The following is a 14,878-nucleotide window of genomic DNA, read 5'->3' on the forward strand; positions in this document are numbered from 1 at the left end:
ACAATTTAAGTTTTCAGATAAAATTGTTTCGTGAATAGAACGGGAAAAACAAATTCTGGCAGCGGTGGGATTCGAACCCACGCCCCCGAAGAGACTGGAGCCTTAATCCAGCGCCTTAGACCGCTCGGCCACGCTACCGTTGTGATACGAGACATTGAAACAGAGACTAATAGCAAATATAAAGCCTCCCGACTACAAAGTTTGGGTTGTACCCGTTTTAAATGGACTTCAGACAAAAATGATGTAATATGAAATCCAAGGACATGCAAAATATACCCTGAAGTCTCCTGGGCAATTAAAAATAATGTTTTTTAATTATTGCACTTCTATTAAGCTCGTTTATTGAGACTGCAGCAGCAAATACAGAATAAACGTGTCCTCAATAGACAGAGAGGAGTCGTTACAGACTTTAACTTCAAATCATGTCTGCAGCACAGAGTCAACCTTCCTAATCAGCTTCGTAGTGTGAGTGGATCTGCTGTTAAGACAGATAGCTACAACAAAAAAGTGTACGTCGTACGTACGTCATCTGTTTGAAAACCTCATGTTTATTCTGAAAAAATTACTCTTGCCATCGTGGTCAATTAAGATATACTACAACTTAATCTTTTTCTTAGTTGACCATCAAGATTTTTTTTCAAGGGATTTGCTTTGCCCATGTGGGCCACTGCATATTTCTTGTAAGCGGATTTTGGGGGCTTCTTTCTTTGTCGGACCCTCTCAGTTCATGATGTAAAACTTGCACTACAGCAGTTTACAGTTCATCACAGGCTTGAAACTTCCTCTTATCTGAGGATAATAGTATGGGTCTTCTTCCAGAACTTGGCAAAGTGGTGACATATCTCTGAGCTCCGGGATCAGAGAAAACTGCAAAGAAAAACAAGACTAGTGAGCTGAAGCATTTACCTGTTTTCTTTTGTCCCATAACCAATCTGACTGCAAATTAACTTATTTTAGTTAATGGTGCAAAAAAACTAAGGTAAAATGTTTCTGTTATGACACTCACAATACACCCTCATTTTAGGTTACAAGAGTCCTTCCACTAGTTAGAAAAATCACAACAGGATCATGATTGGTATAAAGAAAGGCAAAATTTTATTTTACAGATTCATATTCCAAGCACTTTTCTTTATCACACATATTCTCTTAAACATAAACATGTTAACATCTGGGTCAAAATAAGTAAACAATCTTCTTTTTTTGATAGGTCAGACCTTTTCATTCATAGAATCACATTAACTTAACTCTAAAGGTTAATATAGACATGAAATGAAAGAAATGAGGAGTAAAATCTAGGTTTACAACCATACAGAAAGAATTCTGGAGATAAAAGTCTGATGCTGAATGGCTCAACACACACCAAACGCGCACACAAACAAACCACCAACACCAAAAAAATCTGTCATAAAAACAGTAATGTAAACTGAAGTCATTCAGGTTTTACCCAGAATGTGTAAAAAAAAGAAAAATGGAGGGTTACTCCTCCATTTGTGCCCAGGCTTCTTCAGCTTTCATGTAGTACTGGTTAGCCAGTCGACCCTTCATGGCCGCCATGGCGGCTTCTGCAGCTTCAGTAAAAAGGTCACCTGCAGGAGACAGACAGAATGAGATGTTACAGGCAGTCGCTCCACCAAACAGAAATGAACCCCAACCCCACGACCATCATATGAGACTAAAGCTTCTCCGTGCCACAGATCAAAATCACAAGCCCTACTGCTTCACTGGGAAAACGGTCAGACAGAAACTGGTGTACGATTTCTTGAAGTTAAAATTCTGCACTCGGCATCGGGTTGAACCTGCTCTCTGTGGGTCTGCGGCGAGGTTGTGGCCTCCCTCCTGGTACATCTCTGCCTCTCTGGCCAGCAGAAGGTGGCGAGGCTCGTCCTGGGTCCCATCGAACTCTCCTCCTTCGTCGTAGTCCATCATGTTCAGCGCACTGTCGTACCAGTGAACGGCCTCGGCCCAGTCCTGCTTTCTGTGAAGGCAAAAGGATAAAATGCTGTAACTCACAAATCACCACCACTTAAAAAAAGAAACTGTAAAAATCCAACCGGCCACAAGAGGGAAGTACTATCAAGCAAAGGCAGGATTCCTACGTTTCACCTGAAACATCTGCTTTGAATGAACCTTCACTCACCTGTCAGCAGACAGACCGACTCCAGTATCAAAGGCTCTGGCCACTATGATCATAGAAGATCTGTCGCCAGCCTCAGCAGCCTGCAGCAGATACTTGAAACCTCTCATCCTGTTTCCTGCATTATCCTGCCAACAACACACACACACACACATCAGAATATAAAGCCACCCTGTGAAATAAGCTCAACAAAAGAAAGGAAAATAGATGGCGCACAGTACCTCCAGCTCCATGTCTGGCAGTATATGATGAGGTAGCTGCAGACAGCACTGTCCCAAAGCTACAATGGCCTCCAGTTCTCCACACATGGCAGCTCTCTCCAGGTGGTACATGGCCGACTCCTGGTCCCATTGTTCGTCCTTCTCGCAGAAACGACCCGCTTCGTGGTACCGCACCATAGCCAGGTGGACCTGGGTGGGAGATAAAGAATATAAGCGCTTGAAGCATGCCGAGCTGCCTCATTGTGTTTGATTTGCGATAGGAGGAGTTTGGACTGAACTGAATGCTTAGAATCGAAGAAAGATTTCAAAAATTGTAACAATGTAAGTGTTTTTAGTGTTGATGGGACCAGAGTTAAATAGTGGCACGGAAACATTAAATGAACTAATGTTTCCTCCTCTTACTTTTCCAAGAATCGACTGGCCGATCTTCTTCTGCAGCAGATTGTTGAGTCGTTCCACCTCGGTGGCCACACAGGAAGGTCGGTGGACGTGAGCGCGGGATGAGTGATAGAAGGTCCACTTCTCCTCGGTCAACTGAACAGAAGCAGGCACCAAAGATCCAAGAAAGAAGAAAAGAAAAAGTTACCATCTGATATTCACTGCATGAAATATATTATGGTTGAAAAGTCACACTGCAGTCTCAGAGGTGTACCCATCCAGGAAAGTATGCTTTGAGCTCAGAGATGGAGGAGTACATCCCTGTTAATGCAAAAGGAGCGCACATACAGACACAAACACAGTTATAGAAGTGAGAATGAGCGGGATGGCAGAGCAGGCGAAGGTAAAGGAGGTAGATGGTGTTTCAGTTCCAAGTAACACTTTTTATCTCCATTTGTATTTTCCGATCGTTTTCGTTCACTAAATAAATAAAGCAGGCGTCAACAGGAAAATAGCGACAGCGAGTTCAATCCACACAAATCGGAACCGTTTGAAAAGCAGAGCCGTCATGCTGGAGGCAAAGATTATGCTTTACGGCCAAAAAAAGACTGCAAAGCGCTGCACAGGGAAACACCTGGCTCAGGAGCTTCCATGCAAATAATCACCCATTCGTTGTCAGGAGTGTTTGAGTTTAAGCTCGCAGAGACTCTTGGAGGAGCTACCATCTTCCTCTAGTGAGGGGAAACAAAGAGTAGGAGGAGTGGAATTAGAGGAGAGGTAAGGAGGGGCTTTCATGGTTAAACAAGTGATGGGAAAACAAAAGTAAAGATGATGTTAAAAGGGAAATTAAAGTAGGGTTATTTGATTAAAGTGGTGATGATGATGATTAAGAACGAGGTGAGGAGGGGATTTAGGGATATTTATGTTTCTTTACCCGTCTGACACTTTCCTCGTCCGACTCTGAATATTGTCTGTTGTAGCGATGATGGATCTATGTGACAATATGACACGGACTGTAAAACCAGCTGTCACGAAATCTAACAAGTGTTGAATAAGTGCATCGACGGGGCATGATGAAGCTTATTTCAGGTAATATGCAAGAGGACGTTCACAAACTGGATCCAAAAAACGGGATTTGGATCACAGCAAAAATACATTTAATGATTAGCTAAAAGCTTCTTCTGTCCATTTCTTTTGATCAGAGACAAAAATCTTTACCCCATCTATGTGGTCATTTGGATCTCCTTCACTCCTCCTCTCGCTCGGGTAGCCGCTGTCCCCGCCGTTTTCTGATTCCTAAAGACAAAAATTAAGACAAGAAATTCTGATTCCTGGTGGTAAATCTTTGTCAACAAGTCAGCTACACAGATATAGTTTTAAATAAAGTTTTAAATAATGTAAGTAATGCTGTTAATCAATGTGAAGCTTGGGGTTGGGGGTGTGGTGATGCAGCGCTGTGTTTTTAAACGTGTTTTCTTTAATTGCTTGTGCTGTTTAGAGCCACTCTCACCATCAGTTTTTACTTACCCTGTGTTCGCTTGTGTTGCTCATTCTGTCGTGTTCATACATTCCGGTAAAAGACGAGCCTGTAAAATGGAAATAAAATGCAAAACCACTCACCACTTTAGCTCCTCAGCATGTAAGCTATGTCTGAATACTTGTGTATCTCAAGATATCTCTAGATACCTCTGCTAGCAAATTTCCAGTAACATACAATGACACAAATGTCTACACTAATCTGTCTACTAACTCGACATGAGTACTGTCAACGCTGAAATCCTCCTTCTGGCTAAAAATGGATTATTGGTTCCTCTTGTTTTGCACATGTGACCGTGTCACTGTCAATACTTTGTCCAAGTACTCTTAGTGCACTTTATTTACACGTAGTCGTCTGTGTGAATGCTTTTATTCATTCAAATTAGCGAGAAAATGGGAAAATACCAGATCTGAGAATGAATCACAACATAGACTGTATATGAAAGATGGACATGTTACTGCCTTAACCTGCCATTCTTTGTACTAGCCAGCAAGGGGGATTCCTCTGGTTGTAAAAAACTTTCCAGTTACATAGAAGTCTGATGGGTTTAAGGATTAGATCACTACTTTTAAGCTTCATTTAATAAATCAAATAAAACGTGGTTCTAGTTAGAATCAAATAGAGCGATGCGGCAATTGATTCGCACCTCGCTCGTTACATCCCTTTTTAAAATACCAAGAGCTTCGTGACTGGACTTTGCTAACTACTATGTGCATTTTTATATATGCAGTAACATTTTCTTTGTGCAGTATTGCAGTAAATGGGTCTTGCTTGCATTTACTGATTGCTAACTTGCCTATAGAGCCAGCTGCAATTGGGGGGGAGCAGGCGAGGATAAGAGGGGAGCAGGGGATCGATTCCATGTCGCTCATGCTCTCATCTGCAGACGAGGTCTCAGACAGGCGGGATAGGAGCGGAGGTGCCCGGCTGGCCGACATGGTGCGAACACGAGGAGAACCGCAGTGCTCCTCTGAGCCTCTCAGCACAGTCTGGGCTGACTTCTACAATGAGAAAAAAAAGGAAGAAAGATGAAAATTAAAAGAGGAAGAACTCAGAATTTCTCTTTCTTTTTGTTGTCTGCTCTTTTAAGCCACAGACCAACATCTTCTACCAGGATATAAACTTTCAGCAGACATTCATGCCTAAATATGGAAACTGTGAGCAAAGTGAGATACAGCTGCAAGCAGCAATGAGGAAGCCAAACAGCTCAGCAGGATAAGTGCAAGAGGAAGCTTTTGTGAGTTTGGCTTTCCAAAAGAAAGAAAAACAAAAACCCCAAACTGGTCCACACAGGAAGTGATTCGCTCTCACACCACTTTGCTACTGATGGTTGTTTGTTTCCAGGTAATAAACCAGCCAATAAGTATAGGTAATAAATATAACCCCCCCCCCCAAACTATTCCTACTGCTGCTACTTCTACTTTAAAGGCTGCTGATTTCAGTCCCTAATATTTAAAGCATGATTAAAACATAATTACGAGCAGCTTGTTGGTGCCGTCCAGCTGGGACATCTCCGCAGGGGAAAGGTCGAAAGGTGTCAGACCCATGCTTTTGCAGATCTTGTTACACAGATGCGAGTGGAAGAATAGGGCCATGCCTCGCACACCTGAAACACAGGTGTGATGAGGTTGAAGCTTTTTAAACACTTACTGATCTAAGTTTGTAGCAGCAGTTTGCTGAAAGGTAAGCATACCTAGATTTCCGTCTCCAAAGTCGGTCCCCTTCGCTGTGTGGATCTGAGGGTCGGTGTAGAGATCGCCGACTCCCTGGATGTCCACCACGATCAGCTGGTGGCCCGACCGCTCAAAGCTGAAGTGACTGAAGGCCTGACGGAGAAAAGAGGGAAATTATATTTGACTGTGTCTTCAGCTTGCGTCTTTAGCATGTATTCATACCACTCCACAGGTGACCACTCACCTGTGGAGTGAGGCGGATGTTGTCGTCCCTCACAAAGCCGGAATTGGAGTTGTATTTGATGTACTTGCCCTCGATGTAATGCTCCAGGTGGAAGAGAGGTTTACTGGGTCGGTTTGTCATCTCCACCACACACATCTGCATGATGTCCACCTGAGGATTTAAAACGGAACGAGGATTACGAGGCATCACCTGATTCTGATACTGGGGGGTGAGGGTGATAAGAGATGACAGGAGGCAACTTAAGATAAGACCCGGATCTTTTAAAAATATTGGTAAATGTACAAATATATACCTGCAAGCGAAAACTGAAGGCTCCAGAGTTCACTAAATGCTCCGTTACAGACAGTTTTTTCTGGTCTTGGCTCTGTATGGTGTCACTGAGAGCCGATATCCCTAATATGGTCATCTCTGAAGCCCCACCCACCTGCTGTTCAAGTCTTCTGTTTGTGAGGGGCAGCCAATCATAAGAAAGTTAACTCAAAGTGGGAGCAGCTAAAGGGTCAGTATAAGATAATAAAAGGAAAATAATTTTCATTTAATTGGAAATCACATTTGAGTCTTTTCTCAACCGCTTATCCGAGTAGTATATAAATATTTGGAAAAAAAAGAAGCACCAATCAGAGGCCAGTACGTCTTCCCGAACTCTTTCTGTTGACTTCCCCTGATTTTATCGATACCACCTCATTTCTCCCGTACCTGTTTGGGAGGTCGGTGGCGATTGTACTCCTCGCCCCAAAGTTTGGCCTCCATCTGCAGCCTGACGTCCTCAAAGTAAACATTTCTATCCACCGTCTCCATGTAACGCTTGGCCACATAGTTGGACGCCGACTTCCAGTTGCTGCTGTGTGAGAAATTCGACAACTTCTTCCTGCAGGATAAAGGGATCACAGTAAATCTACATAACTTTGAAGATAAAGAAACTCCCTCGCTGGTTTCAATCTTGATAAAAATACAGAAATAAAGCCTTCTTCATAAATAATAGATATCAGATGTGCCCCAAGTGATCTCGGGTCACAGAAGAAAAACTGATTTAAATCCACATGTGTATAAATCCAAGAGGAAAAACATACTTCTTTAGGACCTTTAATGTTTGCGCTGGTGGATGCTGGGAGATTTTTTTTTTAAAATGGAAAATAACTAAAGTAGTGGTGGTGGGGGGGGGGGGGGGGGGTTGATGGATGCCTCTCTTACATTCCCAACATAACAGATGATTAACCTTTAACAATTAGAGTGTTAGGCCTTTTCTCTGGGATTCTGCAGTGCCATGCAAAAGCCAGTGCAGCCGTGATGGCGCCGCCCACTGCGATTTTAACCAATTAACATCCAGGGAACCAATACTATGAGAAAGAGTTAAAAATGAGCTCCATGTCCCGCCACAAGAGACTTCACAGAGCCTGTTTAGTGTTTTTCTCAGAAAATAATGAACATGCTAGCTGCTGCTATCCTGACTGAGAAATGTGAGGAATGTGGACCTGCGCTGCTTTCTAATCTAAGAGAGACATAGTCCTCTGTTTTGTTTACAAAGAGACCAGAACGTCATGAGGACAACAGTCATTAGATATGAAGCGATGAATATAGACTCACGCTCTGAAGCACTCCCTCATGGCCCCTCTCCCAAAAGGCTGTGAGAAACAAGACAAAGGGACATAAATTAGATGAGAGAGAAAGACACTGTGAGTTCCTAAAGTAAAGTGAGGTGTAGTACCTGTGTACCCATCTTCATGTGGATCTGGTCTTGAACCCATTCCCCTGTAACGGCATTGTACCTGTGAAGATGAACAGCTATATTAATTATCTATTTAATTACATACTATTAAAAATTTAAAAGAGGAGGTGACGTCAATGTATTTTTTAAAACTCAAATACTTCAATCTAACCCAATCAGAATGTCTGCATTTGAAAGAGGCAGCGGGATTTTATGAGTGGGCGACTCCAAAATAGTGTATATAGAACGGGTGTAATTCTGAGAGGTTTTTGAGAATAGGACAGAATAAAAAACAGTACCCAAATTTTTCAGGGAGATATGACCCATTAAAAAAAACAAAACAAAACAAAACATTAAAGATACTTCTTTCTGCAAATTTTTCTTAAACTTTCAGCATCACGATTTTACCACTCAGCATTTTGAAATTTACAGAAGTTTGTCTCCACCACAGAAAAACAAATAAAAACAAAATAAAATAAGTTGCAGAGTCGAGCTTCCAGACAAATGTGCTATTTAAGATTTTAGTGGTTAAATAAAGGTTCACTACGCCATCTGCTGGTCTGAACTGGTATAACATGAAAGTACAACCCAGGCCTAGTTCAACTTCTGTTGACATCACTTCCACACAGCACATCTTTTGGATATAAAGGCATACCATTTGTTTCTTTACATTATTTTGACAGTTGTAGATCATTTTGTAAGGTTTTAAGAGGCCATAGTAGAAATGTTGTATAATGTATAGCAAATACAGTAATTACCCCCCCCCCCCAAAAAAAAAAAAAAAAAAGATGATGTGAGGATTGCATCTTGCATCTTTGTTTTGCAAAACAAAAATCAACTATAAACTTGTGTTTTTTGTTGTTTTACATGCTAATAATATGAGTTAACAACATTTAGGTTTAATGATTTTTAACGTTTAAAGCATTAGCAGCTACTAACACGTTGTTCAGCTGACTTAACAACGTGCACAGCACTTCTGTGAAGAAGTGGGTTTGGTGATAATGTAAAACAGGAACACTGACATTTAGCTTCTGTAACCTCTGCTGTAACCCGATGTGCACCTCCCTGTAAATATAACTATTCATCACACTGGCAGACTGGACAGACATAAAGGTCATTAACTAGAGATTAGAAAAAAAAAGGGAGGTGGACATTTCTTTTTAATAATTAAATGAAGAATGAATTGAGGAAAAAAAGTGAAAGTAGAATACATTTTAGGTGTAGCCTAATCTATTAGCTACTGCTCGTCTCCAACTGGTGTAAATTTCACTGAGCAGCTTTAAAGGACTCCAAAAGCAATGAATACACGCTCATGTATCTGCAGCTGCCCGTGTATGATCCCCACCCGAGTGTACTTCAGCTCTACAACCTTGTCTTCTTGCTGTGACACATCTGTGGCTCATGTTTCTTTTTAAGCCACAGAGCAGCACCTCTAACCCGGCTGTGCCGGGGAGAAGATGTCCGTGTTTATTTTCTCAGACTGTTTTCCACCTATTACTTTGTTAATCATTCACAGGCCCATCGCCTCGCTGACCTGCCTTTTTGAAGCCATTCCCCTCCCTCGATCAATAACCCAGCACACCGAGAAAACAGAGATAAAACTATTCATCACAGAAGTTATTTAAGCTTCTTACTTCTGTTCATGTTTGCCCAGTGCAGTCTCTCCATCAGCAGCACATTAATTATTCTTATCAAGGAAGCACATGCAAGCATCAAGTTTCCTTTGCACACAAAGAAAACAAGGAGAGAAGAATGTAGCCGGGAGGGAACGACTTTTCATTAAAGGTCATTTTGACCTCTCTTATTCATTTTGTTTAGGACTGACGTTATTTTGGAGTGAAGGGAGTTGACTATAGTGATATAAATGTGTGCTGGATGTACTAAAAGTGCAGCTGCACGTCCTAAAACTCTAAACTCTATTTTTCCGCCCACGGAAAAACGAGCCCTGTTCCCTTTCCAACATCTAATCTCTGCTTTAGGAACGCAACGTACTATGACTTTCATCCAACTGAGTTCCTCCTGCAGGGGGGCAAAGAGGAGTGAGGTTACACGAGAGTAAAATTAGCACATGTAATGGGAGCATGAGGGCAAATCCCACCCCGGACGATCCCTCCGCCCCCGCAGTCAAATACAAGCTCTCCTTCTGTTTACGAAACGGGATTTTTCCTCCTGCTTTTTGTCCGCACCCAGTGAACTCATGTGTGCTTCTGCAGTTTGGACTGTGAGAGCTGTTCATGCAGCAGCCACAGGATTCTGTGGTCATAATATCTGGATGCACATTCAGCATCACACCCAAGTGCATGGGGCCAACAGACGCCAGAGATGTTTGTGTACAGTTAATAATAGCAGAGCACTACTGACCGAGATATGAGCAACAGAGATTAAATGAGGTCTGCTGTCGGTTCAAGACGAGCCCAAACAACTCATCGAAATGATTTAAAACTACTTTTTTATACTTTTACAGATATACACAAAGGCCGAGATCACTTTTTCCTCATATCTATAAAAACTGATGCTCTAATGCTTTTCATTTGCATAATAGGCGGTTATTTTCGGTGGAAAAACTAAAAAGAAGAAAACACTGCACACCTCCAGCTCACCACCAAACTTAACGACTAGGAAAAGAACATAAAGCGCTAAAGGGTTGGATATCTTCTTCTGCAGTTACTGCAGACCACAAACTGAGCCAAAGGAGGGCAAATATTACTCACATGACTGTCACATTTTTGCTGTATACGTCGATAAGCAACAGTATGCAAACATTTCAGTCATTTCAACTTCATTTAAAGCTTGTTGCACTGGCTCCTGAGTGGTTAAAACATCAGTTAATGCAGATTTAATTTGAATTTCCCGATTGACAAACAATGTTATGATTAGATACTGGCTACATTTTATATTTATTAGGTTAAGATTTGGCTATTTTCCCTGGCACAGAACTTGTTTTTTGGGAGAAATTACACTTGCATGCACAATCTGTAAAAGCAGATTTATTCACGTATGATTTCTGACCAAATGTCTGTTTGTCTCTGTAAATGGAATCTAAATCAACAGAGATTACGTTAAAAACATGATTTTGTATCAGTTCTGTTTAATTTTCTTGTATTCAGGCCAAAACCTCTTGGTTGGAGGGCCCAAAATAACCCCATTCAGAAAAATAAGCCGCACACAGCAATATTCTCACACAACAGGAAAAACACTGCTGAAATTGATGATCTTGTTCTGGTACTGTACATGCTGGAACAAGCTCTACTTAACTGAACACTTGTTGAAGCACAGTGTAAACACTCAAAGGGTCAAACAGAAGAGGTCAAATCTGCTGTGAAAGAGTTTCATCTTTGCCACAAAGTCAAAGTCAGACCTGTAACGAATGCAGGGTTCAGTCGCTGTCTCCTCCAGGTGAAACTGCGCCCAGGGGTCGGGCATCGCTTTCGCCTTTTCGATAGCGTGCAGCCATGCTGCCTGGTAGAAAAACAAGATAGAGAAATTTATATAGATCTTATGAGCTCGGGAGCAGAATAAAAGTCAGTTGCCCACATCAGGATTGCTTGAACACAGAAGAAAGAGGGGAAGCCCTTCCATGCAAAGCCGTTTAATCTGCACAATAAATGCAGTTCTAAGCCAGTCTGTTCTCTTTACTCAACAATGCATGCATTGTTTTTTCTGCAATTATAATCAGCTCTCCAATTGAAATCTATAATGTCATGATTTCTGCATTAGAGGGCTCTCCCTCTCGATTTAGGGAGTCAAAACAACCACGTGGCTCACAACAAAGCACACAAACATGAAGCAGACACTGAAAACAAATACCACAGGAGAATGGATACATGGTAAAATTATGAGTGGATTTCTGGGCTGTAAGGTCGCCGTAAATAAAATAACTTACAGCTACCTTAAAGTGAACATGTGCAAAAAAAAAAACTTGAATCAGATGTCACGAGTAAGCTAAATCTGTTAGCAAGTAACCCAAGCCTTGGCCCAACCTACGCTGCTCAGCAGCACGTCCTCCTCGTGCGCCACTGCTCACAGTCCAGCAGATGTCTTTCTATTCAGAGTGAGGAAGGAGCAGCACTTATGTTGAAGAGGAGCAGGCGACACATGTTTATCAATAAAAGAAAAAAGAAAAAAGAAAAGAAAAGAACAAGATCCGGGAGGGATGAAGTGGTTAAAAGTAAAAGCAGGGAGAGGCAAATTGAAGGGCAGAGTGAGGAGCTGGAGGCGTGGATGGTCAGTGGTATAAAAGGGAGAGAAGGAAAAACCAAGATTTAGATCCAAACATACCCGTGCACTCTCAGACAAAACCTTGTACGATCGATGTCCTGCCACTGTATCTGTTTCTTTTTCGTTCTATGCAAAAAAAAACAACAACAAGAAAACGGATCCTTTATCATCAACAGGAAATGTATGCAACATCACTTTAGATAACATTAACAGCCCGAAGGCTCTGAAACAGCAACACCACCACACAAAAATTTAAAGAGCCGCGCGCACTGAATTGAGCTTTTGTTGCAGCTCCCTGCTGATGTGGAGCGAGAGAGAGCTGTGTTTACACACATCATAATCACAAGGTGAAACCGCTCTCTGCTGCTTCCTGTCAGAAAGTACATTTAAATAAAAGGTGGGTTGACCAGCGCTTCACTCGAGCAAACACATAAACACACGTGTTGAAATACCAGACGAGCCACACAGAACGTGTGTGCAGGCATGCGCGTATCGTCACACCTTAAAAGGCAAACAGAAACATTGCAGAATTGAGGTGGGGATGATGCATCAGCACAACAAACTGTCATATCCCCACGTCTTATATCTCACCCTGTACATGAAGTGGGATTTAGGGAGCGAGTTTGACAGCTGCCGTGCATAAACCAGGTTTTTAAGGTGGCTGCACACTTCTTTGGCCGAATCGTCCAGGATGGGGCAGATGAAGTGGTCTTCGTCATCATCCTCGCTGGCGTTGGACTCGCTGAGGGAGGATGCTCTGTGTTTGAGGGCACTCCGCTGGGCAGAGGGTCTCTTGGCGCTGCCATCCTCCTCCATGCTGAACATGAGTTCGTCCTCCATGGTTTCTGTTGCTGTTTTGACAACAGAGTGTGAGAATGGACTGGAAGTAGGGAAAAAACAGTCACATGCAGAGTGCACAGTCAGGGAACCAGGTGGCAGCCATGTTAGTGTATGTCCAAAACAAGCATGGATGATGGCTGCATAACTCTTACACCAAATGTGAGGACTTCAAAGGGGGCCAGACCTTCACATTTAAGTTACAGCCAAAGATTTCATTCAACAACACACATCATGGGAGCTCTAAGTTATCAGTAAGGCCACCAGCAATCAAAAGCATTTCCATTCATTTTATCTGTGTTATCTAGCAAGTCAGTCGGTCCTTCTGTAATCACAGGTTACTGTGCGCTGAGATTTTTAAAGTAGGAGCATAGGAATGCACACTCAAGAACATGCTTCTGCAGGTTCAATGTCCCCCCCGCTGTAAAACATCTAGCAGCAGCCATTCCTGTTGTACAACTACAGCATGCAGCAGTGGAGTTTCCTACAACGAATCATCTTCTAATTTAATCTATCGCGACCTGCTGTTAGATATGTTATAGTAAAAGTATTAAATGACCAGCCAATGTATAATCGGATGTAAAGACACACCTCTAATCCCTCAATCTTGACAGACTGTGACAGCAAATCCAGTCACCTCGGTCTTCTTCCGTCTCTCGGTATTGTTTTGCACTTGCAATAGTCAGGGCTCCAGGAGCAGGAGTTCACCCCTCCTCTGAGACCAAAGCAAGAGTGGATGCCTCCTAGTTCTCCGCGGTATCCTCAAGGTCCGGGACGTGCCTGGCACAGGGGTTTTGTTCTTGTTCCGTCCACCACGGCGAAGGCTTCCCTCCGCACGTATCACTGTGTTCTCTGTTGGCCACGCCCCTGCGTCCTGCTGCGTTCAGGACGGTCGGAAATAGAAAAATAAATCGGAAATGAGTGTTTAGCGGTAAGGAAGAAAAGACTTCTGACAGGTCTCAATTAGATCTGGCAAACAAATAAAAACAGCGTAAGTAGCAATAGTTAAAATTATTATCGTACAGCCAGGCCGCAAAAAAGCAAAATTGTGTACTTTCACAGGAGCATTTGACAGTACCACGAGCAGAATCGTTTGTACCGTCCGTCCTCCAAAGTGGCAGTCCAAGCAATTGTTGCCTAGCTAAACAGGCCACGTGGGGCAACACGGAGGTTCATCGGAAACTTTACGACCGCACTTACATGCCATTTAATAGCTATCGTGCAGGTGACAAGCCAAACATCCTTGCAAATATTTACTTGTATAACAGGGCTCCAAAATGGCTTTAGCTACCTTAACACTGGGTTGGGAGTACGTTCTTTACGTAGCTTGCCATCACCTGTGTGTGAATGGGTGGATGATTGTGTATAGTGTAAAGCGCTTTGGGGTCCTTAGGACCAAGTAAAGAGGCTATAGAAATAGAGACCATTTACCATTCTTTAGCTCTTATTAAAAATATTAGCAGTGCCTTATCCGTCCAGGGCTTCAGTGATAACTACAAATATAATTATGTGCTCGAAGAAAGTTATTAGTATTAGTAGTAGTGAAACTACATCATCAATGGTATAACGTGAATAAGAACATGGTGTTTCCCGTCATATAAATAGATATGTGTCTGACGTGTGGTATCACGGTAGCGTGGCCGAGTGGTCTAAGGCGCTGGATTTAGGCTCCAGTCATTTCGATGGCGTGGGTTCGAATCCCACCGCTGCCAGAACTTTTTCTTGCCTTCTTCACCACGACAAGTATTGACATATCGAATATGCTTTTTCTTTTTTGGTTATAAAAACCAGATACCAGAATTGATTTCCACTTTTTTGTTGTTGCTTATAGTCATAAAAACTCGAGGTCTGATATTGTAGTGCCATCTTGTGGCCAAAAACAAGCTTTGAGAATTTTGGAGGACACCTTAAAACAGACAGTCACCCACCAC

The 14,878-nt window shown here is 42.4% G+C and overlaps 1 protein-coding gene and 2 non-coding genes across 9 annotated transcripts; 1 reads left to right on the forward strand and 2 right to left on the reverse strand.

The window, feature by feature from the left end:
- Window positions 1-56: 56 nt before the first annotated feature.
- trnal-aag (transfer RNA leucine (anticodon AAG)) lies at window positions 57-138 on the reverse strand. Its single transcript has one exon. It is a non-coding gene; the product is annotated as a tRNA-Leu (tRNA).
- Window positions 139-1,072: 934 nt separating this feature from the next.
- Window positions 1,073-13,793, reverse strand: eef2k (eukaryotic elongation factor 2 kinase). 7 transcript variants are annotated; one of them, XM_087844757.1, is made up of 20 exons: window positions 13,539-13,793; window positions 12,702-12,961; window positions 12,171-12,236; window positions 11,251-11,351; window positions 7,893-7,953; window positions 7,772-7,809; window positions 6,884-7,055; window positions 6,188-6,337; window positions 5,964-6,096; window positions 5,749-5,876; window positions 5,067-5,271; window positions 4,261-4,319; window positions 3,952-4,029; window positions 3,668-3,724; window positions 3,399-3,464; window positions 2,758-2,889; window positions 2,356-2,544; window positions 2,138-2,262; window positions 1,797-1,975; window positions 1,073-1,586 (listed from the first exon to the last, which is right to left on the reverse strand). In XM_087844757.1, exons 2-20 carry the CDS (start codon window positions 12,948-12,950, stop codon window positions 1,477-1,479), a joined length of 2,298 nt encoding a protein of 765 aa, XP_087700883.1. In that variant the 5' UTR covers window positions 12,951-12,961; window positions 13,539-13,793; the 3' UTR covers window positions 1,073-1,476. The 7 variants fall into 7 exon arrangements, with proteins under 7 accessions (XP_087700883.1, XP_087700885.1, XP_087700884.1 ...); XM_087844759.1 differs by lacking the exon at window positions 12,171-12,236; XM_087844758.1 differs by lacking the exon at window positions 3,668-3,724.
- Window positions 13,794-14,577: 784 nt separating this feature from the next.
- trnal-uag (transfer RNA leucine (anticodon UAG)) lies at window positions 14,578-14,659 on the forward strand. Its single transcript has one exon. It is a non-coding gene; the product is annotated as a tRNA-Leu (tRNA).
- The last annotated feature ends 219 nt before the right edge of the window (window positions 14,660-14,878 follow it).

This window comes from Neolamprologus brichardi, chromosome 8 (genome assembly GCF_056152115.1).
Source record: "Neolamprologus brichardi isolate AB-2024 chromosome 8, ASM5615211v1, whole genome shotgun sequence".
Classification (NCBI taxonomy): domain Eukaryota; kingdom Metazoa; phylum Chordata; class Actinopteri; order Cichliformes; family Cichlidae; genus Neolamprologus; species Neolamprologus brichardi.